Source organism: Streptopelia decaocto (genome assembly GCF_964273445.1).
Source record: "Streptopelia decaocto genome assembly, chromosome: 6".
NCBI classification, from domain to species: Eukaryota; Metazoa; Chordata; class Aves; order Columbiformes; family Columbidae; genus Streptopelia; species Streptopelia decaocto.
In genome coordinates, this window is record NC_138660.1 from 32,024,644 (window position 1) to 32,041,316 (window position 16,673).

At 54.0% G+C, this 16,673-nt stretch overlaps 1 protein-coding gene across 1 annotated transcript; it reads right to left on the reverse strand.

Moving 5' to 3' along the window:
• Positions 1 to 242: 242 nt before the first annotated feature.
• On the reverse strand, positions 243 to 10,754 carry LSS (lanosterol synthase). Its single transcript, XM_082056414.1, is given in 23 exon segments — positions 243 to 2,024; positions 2,027 to 2,207; positions 2,411 to 2,489; positions 2,622 to 2,792; positions 3,086 to 3,166; positions 4,166 to 4,231; positions 4,482 to 4,587; positions 4,742 to 4,838; positions 5,188 to 5,337; positions 5,486 to 5,536; positions 5,650 to 5,721; positions 6,424 to 6,480; positions 7,093 to 7,120; positions 7,256 to 7,353; positions 7,800 to 7,918; positions 8,246 to 8,354; positions 8,578 to 8,713; positions 9,019 to 9,115; positions 9,438 to 9,559; positions 9,963 to 10,071; positions 10,157 to 10,295; positions 10,370 to 10,553; positions 10,633 to 10,754. Coding segments are annotated over 23 exon segments (2,373 nt in total). The 5' UTR covers positions 10,662 to 10,754; the 3' UTR covers positions 243 to 1,932.
• Positions 10,755 to 16,673: the final 5,919 nt, after the last annotated feature.

Here is a 16,673-nt window from a genome sequence, read left to right on the forward strand (position 1 = left end):
ATGCTTATGCCCAGAACCCTTTCGGTGACAAGTGGTACAAAGTAGCTGCACCCAGGAAGCAAAATATGTGTTCAAGTACAGTAAAACTCACAAGGATGCTTTTTACGGGTACAGTGAGCTGTCTAACAGCCAGACCATGCTAAGGTAAGACAACAGGACAAGTACAGAGCCCTCAATCTCCTCTCCCCACCGTTTGTGCCCCCAGCTCCCCCTCCACTGCCGCCCTCTCACACCAGGGTGATGGAAAGTTAAAAAGATCAATATTTCACAATGCAGGGCTTTGTGCCAGCTGAACCAAACAAGCGGGGGCAGCTGAGACGGCCAAGGAGACGCGGGGGTGGCACAAGGTTTGCTCACCTCGTGTCCCTCGGGTGAATTTTGTTCATTACAATCTCATTATAATGTTAAAAACAGCACCTCCAGCAACAACAACAAAAGCAATGACAGCATGAAAAAAGTACTATTTAAGTACCAGTACGAGAGAAGTGTTACTTAAGTATCAAACCTCTGGATTGTCATGGTGACTTTTTTGGTCTTTGTCTCATTTGGTTTGATAAAAGAACGTGTTATTAAATCCTACTTCAAGAGTAAAGCAGAAACTAGGTCCAAAGCCTCACAGGTATTTGAGGATTCTGCTGACTTGTGAACCCCATGAGAATTAGGCACTTCTATGCCTTTTGAGATCCGCGCAAGGAAAGCAGATCAGCCTGGCCAGGTGGAGCTGCTGGGGAGAAGGGTTTGACATCAGCTCCTGGATCCTCATCCCTAACATTGCAACATCGCCTGATGAGGTTGGTCACCTCACAAGCAGGGATGCAGACAAAGCGGAGACATTTAGCACCTTCTTTGCCTCCAACAGCACTGATGGGCCCTGTGTTGGAACAGCGACTGCGGGGATGATAAACTCTCAGCTGACTCTGAAACTTGTTTGAGACTTGCCGCTCCAGCTGGATGCACATAAGTCTATGGGGTCTGATGGGATTCCTTGATTATATTTTTCTAGGGCCAAAGGCACCGGAGGAGGATGAAGCAGCCGCAGGCTCCACGCACTGCTTGCTTGTTGGTGGAGATGGTGCCCATACCATGGGGGACAGGTGACCCAGGCCGGGTTACAGGACGCTGCTGTGCAAGCCCCCCTCTGCTTGGGACACACTGGGGCAGGCCATAGGACATCAACACACAGTTAAGTTCCACTTGCAACACCATTAGTAATTTATTAACCTGCCAGTCAACGCAACTTCCATCTCTGACACTGGAATGTGGATGCTCAGCTGTGCCATAGCCTGAAGAGAAGCAGCTGCTCTGCTGGGGGAAGGCGCCGCAGGCTGTGCCCTAGCACTCACCACCTCAGTGCTTTCTGCTTCAGTTTCCCATTTTTCTAAGTGAGAATGATGCTGGTGATTTCCCCTGTGAGGCCCTGGGATGCCAGGAGCCACCAGCTGCGGGACAGAACGGTAGGAAAACTGAGCGAAGCACTCGTGTTTCCCATGTGTGTGGAGGGGGAAAACGTGCCCTTCCCCTCCCAGCACCGGCTCCAGAGCAGAGAGCACTTCAAAGGTAGTCGCTGGCACCCAGAGCACAGCGGGATTGTGCAGTGCACCTCGTCATGATTCTGGGCACAGGGGAGGCCCCAAGTCCCACACTTGTGCTGCAGACAGCCAACTGGACAGTGTGAGGGAAGAGGAAAGCAGCCTTGCTCTGCTCAGGACGAGAGAGAGTCTGTCTAGATGTGTAATACAACACAGCTTGGCAGTTTTCTCAAATCACCAAAGTGGTCTGCAAAGGCACTTCACTCCCTGTCCCATCAGGGAGGATATACCTGGGAAAAACCTTTAAAAGTGGATTTTTAGAAGAGATTCAACAGAAAGCAGAGACTCTGCAGCACCATGGCAGCACCCCTCCCTGGCAGAGGCAGTGGTCCATGTGTTAAGATCAGCACTGACGTATCCTATGCAGGAAACACCCCACAGCAGCCGATATCCAAGACAAGTCAGAGGCTGTGGCACCTGCTGTGGCGGGGTTCAGGCAGACAAGGCCTCCTGCACGGTCTCCTCCACCCCAGCAGAGGATCCAGATTGTAGTTTCCCAGCAAGGGGGCTGTTAGGATGCAGCCGGCAGAAACGCCCCAGTGTCCAGATGGGGAAGACATTGCGGTAGGCAGTGTAACTGATGGCACACGACTTGTTGAACACCCCAGCAATGTTCTCCTGAGAGAGAGATAGAGAGCAAGATGGTAGGGGTGACAGGGGACCCCGGAGTGTCCAGCTCATTGCCTTCCTGAAGTCCCCCACCAAAAGCCACATGTTTTCCCTTCCAGGTGAGTGAAAGCACACCATTGCAATGGCTGCACAATGACCAGGACATCTGTAACACCAGGGAACCCCTTGGAAATACTAAAGGAAAGATGTACCTGAGGCCAGTCCCCGTTGGGCAGCTGCTTATCTATCAACAACTTGACGCCTCTTTCCAGCACTTCGACATCAGGGTACCTGCAAAGCACGAGGGAGATGTAAGCACTCTTACTCCTTCAAACTGCCTACAAACCTCCATCCATGTGCTTAGGGAACTCAACCACCTCCATGCTGTCCCAGGGTGCCTGAGGAGGTGAGGGCTGCTCCTACCTGACAGCCATGAGCCCCAGCAGGGCCCAACACGTGTTGTGGATCTGCGACGTGGCACTCTGCACATATGTGCGCTGCTCGCATGACTCGAAGTCCTCTCCCCACCCGCCGTCTGCCATCTGCTTGGAGAGGAGGAACTGGCAGGCCTGGGCCACCTCTCGGCACGCAGCCCTGCAAGGGTGGAAAATCAGACAGGGTTGGGGTCAGGGAGCGTTTGCACACCCATGTGTCCCAGCTTTAAACAGGCGCTGTGCTCTGTGCTGCCCACAGCCAGGGCTGCCCTGAGAGTTCAAGGCTCAGGCAGCGAGTGCCCTGGTGGTATCACAGGCACAGGATTTGGGAAGAGCAGCACCTGGGGCAGGAGAGACCTTGCACAGCCAGGGCGCCCACCCAGCCCCGCCATGGAGTCTCTCCCTGGCCCAAGGGGTAGGTAGGGGCAGGGAAACCAGACGGCCCGTTCTCACCCATTGCGGTACGTGTGCTGCATACAGGCGAATGCCTCCAGACCAAACCAGGTGCCGTAAGTGAAGCAAACCCCCCAGCTCCTAGGAGGAAGGGGAGAGCGGTTCAGTCAGAGGTGCAAGGCCCCAGAAAGAGGCAGGCTATGACATGACCATGTTCACAGCAAGAGCAGAGCCAGGCACAGAGCTGCAGCCTGCCCTCCTGTTCTGGAACAGACTGCCTTAGCTTAGTGAATTATTTAGTACGCTGCTTTTTATGGAACTTGTTTGGAGGCTGCTTATATAAAATTCACTTAGTGTAAGTACGTTTGCTTAGCATAACTTCTGCAAGCTGTGAACTTTGGAACTTTCTGCCTTGTTACAACAGAAAAAGGCCTGAGAGTCTTCAGCCTAGAAGATAACTGGGAGCTGCATCCCTGGAGATAAGGAACAGAACGGCATCTAAAAGATGACAAAACAGAAGAACGTTCTAGTTTGCCAAAAGCTTTTCTCCAGCTGCAGGTGCAAAATAGCAACTGAAGGTCAGGATTTTGATGGCCCATCTGACAAAAATGAAGAGATTCAATGAAGAACAGGGAGAACCCAGACTCTGATTTTGCACTTGGCCCAGAGTGATGTGGGGGCGTAATTGCCCAAGCTTTTTTCGGCTAAGGGCACCTCTTCAGAAGGCACCCAGCTCAAGCTGCTCTACACTGTATCTTGCAAATAAATTACTTATTTAAGAAGAATTTCTGAAATCCATGCCTGAGTCTCTGCCACGGGAAACCCGGGGAAAAGGAACTTATTTAACACTTCCCCTGTGGCGCAACCATGCCCAGTCCCACCAGCACCTGCTCCCAGCTCAGTCAGGCATCAGCAGACACTCTGGGACCAGAAGAGATGGAGCCCCTCGAGCCCCAAGGTATCACGAATCACCTGTTCTGCCTGGACTACAGGGAAAGGAGAGCAAAGCACGGGAGCTAAAGAAGGACCAGCCCTTCCTTCCCCTTCCCACAGAACCTGCCAGCCAGGAATGCTTCTCATCATGGTCCCCCTCACACTGGGGCAGCCAGGGAAAAACTGGGCACTGGGAACACTGCTTACCCTTCCCAGGACCCATCGGCTCGCTGCGTCTTACGACAAAAGTCCAGGCCCTTCTGCAGAGTCTCCCTGTTCAGGAAAAAGATACTTGTTTCAGAAGCAGCTCAGACTCCGTGGCTGCTTCATCAGGGGCATCCATCAGTCCCTCTGAGGGTTTGATGGGTCCCATTATTAGAGGTCTCAAGGGGCAAGAGCACACAGACAGGCAGCTGCGTTGTTCAGGATCTCGGAGTCAAATCGTGCCCCAGTTGGGTGCTTTTCTGCCTCACGCCAGCACGCAAGCAGGGGATCCTACGCAACTCTCATCTCAGCGCCTCACCTGATCTCTGGGGCTCTGTGCTCAGGGAACTCCTCATGGAAGTGTCTCAGTGCCTGCATGGCAGCCGACGTGCACTCCACGTAGGTGTAGTCGATCATGATGTCACCTGCCAACAGGTGAAGTGTATCAGTGCAACAGCCCCTGTGCTGGGGAGCTCCCAAGCCACAGGCTGCCAATGTCCCCCGTGGCCCAGGGCACACGTATCCCGCTGTGTCCCTTCACCGGGGACAGGATGGCCAGCCCCGCTCAGTTCCCCTTACCAAACACCTCTGAGGGGTTCAGCAGCTCCAGTAAGTGGCCTCCACGCTTGGTTTCATATGTGGCAAAGCCTCCATCTGAGTTCCTCATGCTCAGCAACTGCCCAGAGAAGCAGAGAGAGAGGCTGGGAGCGGCACACAGGCAGTACCACACCAGTCTGGTCCCAAGACACGTGTGAGGACAAAGTCAGACTCATAAGTCCACGGGCTTGGCAGCCAACCCAGGTCCCAAATCACATTGACAAGCAGGTCCACTTTGGACCATCACATTACATTATGTCACATATGTAGCTCCGTATCACAGTAAATATGGTGTTGCCAGACCGGGCTATGGGCCTTATACTAGCTAAGTACTACCAGATCTAACAACTCACCAAGCCTGACTTCTCTTATTTGAGCTCAGTTTAGCTGCCCACATTTCCCTCGGCCCTAATTTTTGCAGCACTTACCACATTCACGGCATCAAAGAGGCGCTCAGGGGGGACAAGCTTGGCTATGAAGGGGCACTTCTCCTGCAGCAGCATGACTGACTTCAGCCCCTCCGCTGTGCAGTCTGCCACGATCCAGCCACAGTCTCGGGTGCTGAAGGGGAAGCCACCCTGGAAAGGGGTCAGAAGGGCTCAGCACCTTCCCCTGTCCTGTTCTGTTCTTGTAAGAGCAGGAGGTGCTGATTCTCATTCCCATCCCCTTTGCCCAAATCCCTGCTCTGTTCACGCGTCCTTTAGAGACCAGTTCCATACATTGTACCTTGTTCATATGGCGATAATATTTCTGGTAGTCAGGTGGGTTCTCTGGGATCTGCAGAAGACAAAAAAACAGTGAAGGCAACAGACACATCCAGCAAGACTCTGAGAAGCAGCCAAGTCTGCATGGCCAGCACGTGAGAGACACCACCAACTGGCTCTGCTCACCTGGGTGAATCGGAGGAACTCATGGGCATTTTGGAGGCAGGATGTGAATTCAGGCATCTTCTGGGCTTCTGCCTAGAAACAGAGGTGCACAGTCAGCAAGGACTTGTGGCCACCAAATGTGCCCCTCAGGAATAAGAGGATGTGCTGAAACTTTGCTCACCTGCTGATTTAAGTGTCATTAAAGCCCAGCCCTTCATATAGCCCTTTCTATAGGTTTGCATCCATACTTTGCTTACTGTTTCCATTACGAACCTCTACAGTGAGAACTGAACCAACAACTGTTACTGGCATCACTAAGAGAGACATTTGCATGATCAGGTTAGGGGCTTACCAGGGCAATCACAGTACTCTCCAAAAAGAATGCCTGCCATAGCTGTCTCTGCCCCAATGCAGGAAGGCAGGAGACCTGCACACTGTCCCTGGCAAGTGGCAACGCTCTGGGGGCAAGCGGAGCAGGGAGGAAGGGCTGGGGTTTTAACACAAAACTGCAGCAATTGGGAAGTCTAACCTGACCCACTCAGCCGGTGCTGTGGCCTCCTGCTTCAAAAGCAGCTGGCAAAGAGGGGCTGGAGCAGCTGTGCTGGGCACCTGCCTACCACGGCTGCGGTGGGCTCTGAGAAGACAGATGATTGCCTGGCTCTGGCATATGATGCAACACCTGAACTGGCACAGCAGAGGTCTGAGGGGATGCACAGTAGGAGCTGCTTGTATTTGGGCATGTGCCAGGAGGGACCATTTTCCTAAAATAGCATGTAGCACTGAGGGGTGCATTACCTCCAAGAAGGCTTGGATGGCAAAGGCAGTATCCCAGAGCTGGGATCCGTTCGTGCCCTGGAAGAGAGAAAGCAGACAGTGAGGGGCAGGTGCTGGCAGCAGCCTGACCTAGCTGTGGGGTCTACGGGACAGCACATCCCTCCTGCATTATCCCCACTAGCTCCCTCCGCCCTGTGTCTCAGTTTTATGTCGCTCAGCATCATGGCTGATGTGCTGGCATAGAGGGGACAGATGCAGCAGCTCAGGGACAGCAAGGGAATAGGAAAGGAGCAGCTCTTCAGCCTGCTCTGTGCACAGCCAAGACAGGAGAGGTGAGTAGCAATGAGGAGCAGAGGGACACAACGACTATGAGAGAAGCACAGCTCAGTCCACATGCAGTATCAGTCTTTCTCAATCCCTTCTCCCAGTACTCATGAGGATGAAGGAGATGTAGGCCTAGAGCTGCTCCCTCAGCTCACAGCCACAGAGAGCCAAACTAGCAGGACAGACACTACTCACTCCTGGCACAGCCAGGGGAAGTGGCAGTGAGACAGACAAGGCCACCAAGCACCAAAGACGAGATGCCAGGAGCTCAGGCCCAAGGTGAACAAGCTATCCCATTATTCCATGGGCTGCCCCAGCACGCCAGGGTCCCTTCTCAGTCACAGCTGATCTCCTACAGCACTTCACCTGCATCTTCATGCCGTCGAGGCCCAGCCTGTGGGAGGAGAGAGCACAGTGCTGCAGTGCAGGCACAGCAAAAGTGCCAGGAAGCGGTTGGGAGCCACAGTGTGCTCATTCCACAGGAATCACAGCCCTACGCTGTGCCGGGTGCACCACGCTCAGCCCTTACCAGAGGTAGTCAGAGATCCTGGAAACATGCTCCTGAAAAGCTGGGGAGTTCTTCCCATCCACAAACCAGCGAACAAGCATGTTGATCGTCTTGGAAATCTGCCAAAAGCAGCACTGTCACTGCTCTGGATAAAGCTTCTTCCAGCCCCAGAGACCTATTTCCCTCCCACCCAGCACAAAGCCATCTAGACGTGGTCCTGAGCTTAATCCCGACAGTTCCCACCTGTGGCATCACTCAGCATAGCTGAGTGGGATAGTGGGAGAGGTGCCATAAGATTACTCTAGAGCTTCCCCTCCTTCTCAGATCACTTTCCTGGACCACGAGGAAAAGTACCCCTCACCAGGGCCACAGCTGTCCCCATGCCCTCTGCATCTTCTGTGCCCTGTTAGCATTAAGCTCTTGAGTATTAGGAGCAGCAGGAGTGCCTGAGCAAGATCTGGTGATTATGGCTACATGCCACAATTGCAAAGGACTTGGGACCCACAAGCTGGTCCCTAAAGAGCAAAGGGCAAGATTTTTAAAGGACAGACAGTAAGTGTCCTACCGGCCCAATGCTGATGCACTTGGTGAATCTGTCATCAGCTTTGATGTGGTCATACAGCTCTGTGATGGCTCGCTGCCGCAGGTGGGTGCTGTGGTGGGCTTCGTACATATTCATGATGCCTACAGGAGAAGAAAGGGACATGCAATGAAAAACCCACCCCATGCGGTCAGATTCACTTGCTGTGGCAGGCTGCACCTGCTCACATGATGACCAGTCGAGGCAAGCATGGGAACTGCTCTGCTCCAGGGTGGCCTGAGGACCTGGGCACAAGGCCCTGCTGCTCTCAGGGATGGAGAAGCCCAAGAATCACACAATCCATGTCTCCATCCCAGCTCCAGCGCACACAGTAGACCTTAAAGAGCCTCCATGATGCAAGACAGCTTCAGTTCCACCACCACCAGCTCACAGGTCAAGGGGTCTCCTGCCCCAGTCAACACCACACTCACCATAGGCAATGTCCAGCAGCCAGCTGTGCGGGGTGTACACATCACTGGCAGCCACATTGTTCCTCTGGGCTGGCCAGTCTATGCTGGCATAGTCTTGCACGTACAGCTCCTGGCACAAGACAACAAAGGGCATCAGCCTGGCAAGCTCGGAGCAAGCACGCAGAGGCAGCTTACTGCTGGAAGGTGGCTCTGCTGCTTGCACAAAGAGACTGCGGGTATTAGAGCTGCCACTTCACAAGCCAGAACCTGGCCACAAGGACATGGCTGGCACAGCAGGTGGTCAGGGAGCCACGTCTCCTCATTGGGGAGCCCCAAGAGGGTCAGCTCCTTACCTGCCGTAAGCTCTGTATGAGCTCGTCCTCTTCTGCTGACAGACGCATGGCGTAACAGTAGCTCATGGGGAGGTAAACCTGGCGGCAGTGACACCAGAGCCGGGATGGGTGGGCTGGGAACCATGTAGGAAGCAGCCTGTTTGCAACAGAGAAGGTGTTACTGTGAGGAACAAGGAAGGCAAAGGGCAGCATGGAGGGAAGACGTGCTGACAGAGGGATGCCCGGAGCAGTGCCTGCCTTTCCCTAACCAGGCCTGCTGCTGCAATCCACCCACCAGCTGGCCTTGCGGCTGGTCTCCCAGCTGACAAGCAGCCGGAGCCCCCCAGTTCCAGGCCATAGCTGGAGTTATCCCAGCAAACACCAGTGCCTGGGACAGCTCTGGATGAGGCTGGTGGCAGGACTGACAATACCTCCCACCTCCACATTGAGGACAGCACATACCACATCTCTGGGAGAAGCGTGTTCATTCCTTCCCAGCTGTAAACGTTCAAGACAGCCAGCCAAAACTTCCCCCAGGAAGGGATTCCCACAGCACCTCCTGCAGACAGAGATATCAGCTTTCAGGGTTAATGCAAACATGCCAACTCCCTGCTCGCTTCCCCATCGCAGGGTCCACTTCTCCTGTGTTTGGGAGCATGCCATTCGGGCTGGGACATGTGTCCCAAAAAGGGCAAGCAGGCAATGGTACAAAAACATAACACACTTTCCCATCATTATTTGAAAATGCAGGTGCCATCAAAGGCAACCAAGAGCAACAGCTCCTTCACTACCTGGCACCCCACCATGTTCCAGGTCTGGCCAGATCTCTCTCACCAGCATACCAGCCCCATGGCTGCTGTGCTGGGCACAACGGAGCTGACCTTTGCTGTGCAGGTTGACGCGAGCCCGCACAACGTCAGGGTCGTCCGGTCCCAGGCCCAAGATCCTCAGGGCTACGTAGTTCAGTGCTGTGCCAAACACAGTCGATTTGTCTTCCACGTGCCTGTCACGTGCACACAGAGACAGCACAGCCATTAGCCAGCTATCAGCATTAGCCAGACACAACTTACTGCATGGTCTGTCTTTGTCGGGGCAAAGTGATATGCCAGGGGTGACTGTGGAAAAGGGGAGACCCAACCAACCCATGGAGAAACACTGCTCTGCACTATCCTGTCACACATGATGCTTTGACATATAGTGCCACAGAAGAGATGCAGCCAGACTTGATGCTCCAGCCACCTCTGTGACAAAAGGTGTCCCTGGAGTGGTACACATGAGAGTCCAACGGTCTAGAGATACCACAGTTGCCATGTCCCACTCCCTAAGCCTAGGCAGAGATTTCGCAGCAGCTCCAAGTGCTGGGCCTTAGAGGTGCCATCACTAAAAGCAGCATCTTTGCTACTCACAAGCCCCAGCCTCCATCCGGGAGCTGCACAGAGCGCAGGTAGCGCACCATCTCTTTCCGAACCCCCTCGGGCAGCTGGATCTTGGCAGTGTGGCATGTGATGAGGAGACCTGGAAGATCAGACATGCCGGCTCTTGTAGGAAGCCAAACGCAATACACTCACCCCTCTCGGGGAGGGCACCCACAAAGACCTACCTGGCAGGAGGAAGAGGGGCCCGCCGTAGTCACCTGCCCAGTGCCCGTCCTCAGCCTGCAAGGCGGCGTAGAACCGCATTCCCTTGCGGGCAGCCTCCCGGGCCGTGCCGGCCGCCGCCGAGGGCCGCAGCGTCTCGCCCTGCGGGGAGACAGCGCCTCAGCCGGGGCGCCCCTCGGCGCGGCCCCGCCGCCCGTTCCCCGCCCGGCCCGCACCGTGTCCAGCCCGAGGCTGTGCTGCTCCAGCGCCGTCTGCGCCCGCCGCTCGCCGCCCGCCTCGCCATCGTCCCCGTCGCCGAGGTAGCGCCAGCGCTGCCGGCCGCCCTCGCAGCGCAGCCGCCAGTCGGGCAGCGCCGTGGCCGCCGCCGAACGCCACGGGCCGCCGCGCCGCCGCACCGGCCTGCAGCACACGGGCACCGTTAGCAGCGGCCGCCACCCCGCTCCGCCCCGCCGGTCCCGAACGCCGCGCCCGAACCCACCCGCCGTTCGCCGCCATCGCCGTCTCCATCACCGCCGGGCTGGGACCGGGACGGGGACCGGGACAAGGACCGGAGCCGCAGCCGCGCCGCCCTGGGCCGACATCGCCTCACGGGCGGCAGCCAATGGGGCCGGCAGCCCCGCCCCCGCTCCGCCTCCCCGGGCCGGTGCCGGTAGCGGGTGAGGGGACGGGCCCCGGGCGGAGCGGCCCCTCCTCGGCCACCACCCGGGCTGCTCCGGAGGACAGTGCCCGTTCTGGGTGATACGGGGGTTCTCACAGGGTTGTCACCCGGCCAGTCACTGCGACACCAGCCTCTTGTCTGGGGTCGGCGGGACGAGCCAGGGAGCCCCTCGGGGACAGATGGACACCGGGGTTTGCACCACTGGCAGAAGCGGGCAGACCTGAGCTGGGCTGCGAATGGGATTTTGTGGGACAGAAAGATGCCCGGCTGGCAAACCCTTCCGACACGGGCTGGAACCCTGCAGCTGCATCCTGGAGCTGCCCACGGACTTAAAGTGCACATTCACCTTTCCTTTCCTTTCCTTTCCTTTCCTTTCCTTTCCTTTCCTTTCCTTTCCTTTCCTTTCCTTTCCTTTCCTTTCCTTTCCTTTCCTTTCCTTTCCTTTCTTTCCTTTCCACATCTGCACACATCATCTTTTTACCATCCCTGTCCCTCCAAGGCAATGCACTGTGTTTGTAACACACGCTAATAAAACGTGCTCTGGGAAGGAAGCACAGGAGCCAGAGATGCTTTACTTGCTGCTGTTGTGTGTTGGAAGGGCTGGGTGGGAATTCAATACGTACTTGTTTAAATGTGGTGATAGATTTCTCCCTGTCACCTTTCAGAGTGACCCAGCTTCCCTCCTATGGCAGAAGGGACAGCGGACCAAGCTACGCCAGTGGAAAGTTCAGTACAAAAGCCCAAATTCATAGTCATAAATACCTGTGATCAAAATTAAACCTTAACTCTAAGGCCCTGGAGGCAGGGACCACCTCCATGGCTGTGCACTGCCAGGGGACCCAGGGATAAAGAGCTGCTCCCAAATGTGGCACCCATGAGCACCCCATGGCACAAACATGCCTGTGAATTAACACTTACTATATTCACACACTACAAGTTAAATTTAAAATGCTCCTCCACTGGCAAATAGCTCTTCACTCATGCACAGCATAGCCTCAGGGATTGTTCGGAGAGGATACAGCAATTTGATTTGGGAATTATAGAATTACTAGGCTTAGGTCACACACAGTCCAGCCCTGGCCACGTTCAGTAACAGCAGAATTTTGTCTGAAGAGCTAATGGTGTGGGAGTCCTCCCGGGGGCTGTCACGGCATGAGGATAACAGCTCACTTGTGCCTCATACCACTGGTCCTCACTAGGGAGAGCTGTGTTGCTCCTCTTGCAGTTTAAATGGACAAAGGGAACTCGAGAGGTTCACTGGTATGGGTGTTGTATTTGGGGCTTAACAGCCTGTTGTTTAATTTAGATTTAAGAAAAAAATTAAGTCACAATGAATCTGCCTGAGATGAGTCTCTATACAACCTGTCTGCCTTAGAAATTCCATTTTAGTGATGGAAGTTTTGTTTTTAAGAATTGCCAAACTCCTGATACTTGGGTACTATTTTTTTACTCATTTTTATAGGTCTGAGGTTTAGACCACCGTTGACAGGGTAAGGCTCTGCGCCTGTTGCGGGTGAGCGCGCTGCTTGCTGGAGACATTAGAAGCTGAAAGCGTTCCCCTGAGAAAGGGATGCCATTGAGTCGCAAAAGCAAATGCCACAACTTGCCCCCTTTAATTGCAGTTCAGCACACGAGACTCAGTTCACAAGCCCTTCCCCAGCAGGAGTGGAAAGACACCCCAGATTTATGCTGTAATGCCTTTTCTTGGCACAAGTTATCACATCTCCATATATCTTCTTAATGAATTTAAAAGTAGTTTCTTCTTGTTTCGGCTGAATTCAGCCAGGAACTGCCCTAAGCTCAAGGCCGTACTGCAGACAAGGTAAGAGCATCCCAGTGTTTTCAACTCCAGAGAATCTGGCTCAGTGGCAGCTGCACTATTTGGTGTTTTCTTAAGGGGTCCCACAAAACAGCCAAGACGGCAGCACCTGGAGGGGCCACAGCAAGATCCAGAGCTGCTCCTCAGCAAGCCTAGTGCATGGATGTGCTGGGAGGACAGTGGGGGAAAAAAGGGATTGGGGAAACGGCAGTTAGCCAGAGCCCAGAATTTATGAGATGAGGTTGTGGTTCCCGAGTGGGAGGCGCCATCTTAACATTGTGAGTCTGTTCTATGGGGGCAAAAAAAGATCCACTCCCCATCCCATGGAGCCTGCCCACTCCCTCCTCCTCAGGTGGAGGCAACGTTTGCATGGAGATGGTGCAGGGATCATGAGGTCCCTCCTGGGATAGACACAACCCCTCAGGCCCCCTGGGCCTATGTGCAGGGTACTAAACTTGGGCCATCATCTCCCTCCAACAACTTCAACAAGCACCAGCCCAATTCTCAGATGTGTCCCAGCGTTTCTGCTTCCAGGCTTCCCATGAGGACCCCAGCTCATCTCTGGCTGCTGTGTTTGCGGGTTCAGAAACAGACACAGTGACCACGGCGCAGAGCTGGGGAACCTGCTCTCTGCAACGCTGCTCTGTGTGCCGGGACTGCGAGCACAGCCCTGTGGAGGCAGAAGCAGCTTCTTCCCCCTCCCACCCAAATTCTTCTGCTTTCATGACTTTTTTTCTCCCAGTTCAATGACTGCTGGCCTTTGTCTCGTGGTCTGGCAGAGCCTGGTGCCATACACACCAGCGACACAAAGAAATACATTGGCTTTTCTCCCTGAGCCTGCTATGAAAAGCCCACATTGTGTTTTACTGGGGAGAAGGAGACAGGCAGAAGGCTGAAGTGTTTTGCTCAGCCTCGGGCTCTGTAAAACCCTCTGTTTCTTTAAACACATTAGCCCAAAGCTCTAGCAAGGAAGTGGTGACCCTGAGCAAAGGAGCCCCAATGTTACGGTCTCCTGTTCAAAGATCAGGACAGTGAATTTTAAAATAATGGAAGCAGCTCTTTGGGCAGCACTAAAAGCATAGCCGGCTCTCAGCCTCACATCATGCCCAGGCCCTGGACGTTCACAGGCAGGCTGGGGATGACCCGGGCCAGGAGAGCGGTGTTTGCAAGCACAGGAGCCTGGACAAGGACCAGGGAAGTCGCCTGGAGCTGCTCAGTAGCAGAGGCAGGAAAGCGCCGAGGTTCCTGGTGCTCACACCGGATCCTGCTGCTCCTTCCCACCCTACCAGCAGATCATTCCACATCGCTCCCTGTAAAATACGGAAGTTGGAATGATTTGGGGTGAAATGGAGAATGAGCAGGAAAGAGAATTTCAAGACTGTCCAGGTTTTGATCTGCCAAATGCTAGTTTTTCTGTTCCATTTTAAGAAAAGGTCACTTTCAATAATAACGTCAGACAATGGTTTAATGAGGCTGAGCTAGGACCTCGTCTCTGACTAGAAATGGTGTGCTTTGATGCATTTTTTCTGGCTAATGACTGAGCTAAGATACCTACCAGATCAAATTGCTATTGACAGAGAAAAATAGTTTCTTTCCTACTGACAGAGAACCCTATTTATAGCCAGCTCCTAAGAGAATACAAATAACCTTGGAAAAAATGGAATACTGCAAGTTTGTTGACAAACTACCTGCATCCTAGAACCACCACTGCGTAAAAGCAAGATTCCTATCCCTGGCAGCACAACGAGAGCACAGGTAACCGCTGCAGTTTGCAATGCCGTAAGTGCGAGAACTTCAGTGGTCAGGTCTACATTTAGTCAACATATTCAAGCTTAACACCGGGGAAATTAATTTTTCCCAAACCCGTGTTTGAAGCTGTTACAAAAGCTTTCAAGAGCTCATATAAAGAAATGATCAATCTGGGCAGGTTTCTTTCACACCAATGTGTACAAAACTGTCAAGTAACATGGTATGTGCTGTCTCAGTCATCACATCCACAGTAGCTTTGGGCAGCACAAGAACCACCAGGCACTATGTCTGCCCAGCAACCCAGTCTTGCCTCTTCAATAGGACATTTTTGAAGAGGTCCAGACCTTCACAGACCTTCCTGCCCCACAACTTTATGTAAAAGGCTCTTATACTCCTCACATTTCTCCACAGGAGTTGACTGTGGTAATAATATGACACCTCTGGGCTAACATACTAACAAGTTAGTATTGCTAACTTGTTTTCTTGGCAAATAGCAACCTGTTCCTAGTCACACTGAATCCAAAATTCAACAAAGGCCTAAGACATAAAGCAATTATTGATCCTGTGCTGAAGTGAAAAAGGTGTAAATGGAATCATGCTACATCAGTAACAGCAGACAGCTTCAACATTGGCTCATCTTGGGAATAGTGTGCCCAGGCAACGAAACACAGCAAAAAACGGCTTTCTTCAGCATGTTCTCTGTTCATCAACCACCTGTTTGTACTGTGACACCAGGAGCAGCTTGGAGAAGAACACTGCTCACTGCTCTTGCTCTTCCTCCCTTCCACATCCCCCTTCTATGCTGGCAAGGGAGGCTGCAGTGGAAAGGGACATGTACAGCTCTCAGGTTTAAACAGAAGTGTATTTAATGCCCATGGTGCCTGCTGGGGCTGGCAGAGAACTTCTGAGCAAAACCACCTGCGTGGCTGCGACATGGACAACACGCACACACAGGCAGGAGGTTGCCCCAATCCCCAGAAAAAAGACTGGTGTCACAGTTATGGGCTGGGTGACAGCCCTTTAGAACCCAAAACCACTCAACACAGCCTTCTGTGAGAGCAAGGCGCATTCCAGAACATGGCACTGCCCCCTGGAAGCATCAGGGAGCAGCTGCTGCTGCCAGCTCTGCCCTTCAACCACAAGCTCAATACAACCACAACTCCCCCACACAGGGTCCCACTGCCCCCCAGACTGATGGGGTGGCAGAGACAAGGGAGCCAGACCCATCTCAGAGGTGCACAGCGAAGGGAGGACAGGCCACAGGCACAAGCTGCTGTGATGGACATTCTCGTCACATGCAAAGAAACAAATCACACAATGTCAGGGATTGGAAGGGACCTGGAAAGCTCATCCAGTGCAATCCCCCCATGGAGCAGGAACACCCAGATGAGGTTACACAGGAAGGTGTCCAGGTGGGTTGGAATGTCTGCAGAGAAGGAGACTCCACAACCTCCCGGGGCAGCCTGGTCCAGGCTCTGGCACCCTCACTGAGAAGAAGTTTCTCCTCAAATTTAAGTGGAACCTCCTGTGTTCCAGTTTGTACCTATTGTCCCTTGTTCTATCATTGGTTGTCACTGAGAAGAGCCTGGCTCCATCCTCCTGACACTCACCCTTTCCACATTGATCACCATGAATGAGTCACCCCTCAGTTTCCTCTCCTCCAAGCTCCAGAGCCCCAGCTCCCTCAGCCTTTCCTCACACAGGAAATACTCCACTCCCTTCTTTGTTACCCTGCGCTGGACTCTCTCCAGCAGTTCCCTGTCCTGCTGGAACTGAGAGGCCACAACTGGACACAATATTCCAGATGCAGTCTCAACACCTCTGCCCCAGAGGGTGCTGCAGCCCTGGGTCAGAGCCCACAGGGACGGGGCCTCCCCCACTCCCACGCACCTGGCTCTGGCTGTGGGGTGCCTTGGGGCAGGTGTTGGGGCCCCCAGCCCAGCCCTGACTGCGCCTGTCCAGTCACGGCTCACAATTCATTGCTTTTACTGTGGACGAGAGCGGCAGCACAAGCGATGCCGCCAGGCCGGCTCTCCTGCTGACTGCCCAGTTATTTTTTTTGCACAATGATGCTTTCTCCTCAATGGCTCCCACGGCCGTGGGCTGGCAGGGAGTCAATGCGTCCCTGTGTGTTGGCTGCGCAGCGCGGGCCCCGTGCCCGGCTCCAGACACCCCCGCCTCCGGCTGCCATTGGCAGGGTGAGCACTGCAGCACGGCCTGGGGCTCTCCGCCCCTGGGAATAAGAAGCCAGAGAGACCTGGAGCGCCTGGCCACATCGCATTGCTGTGCCGCA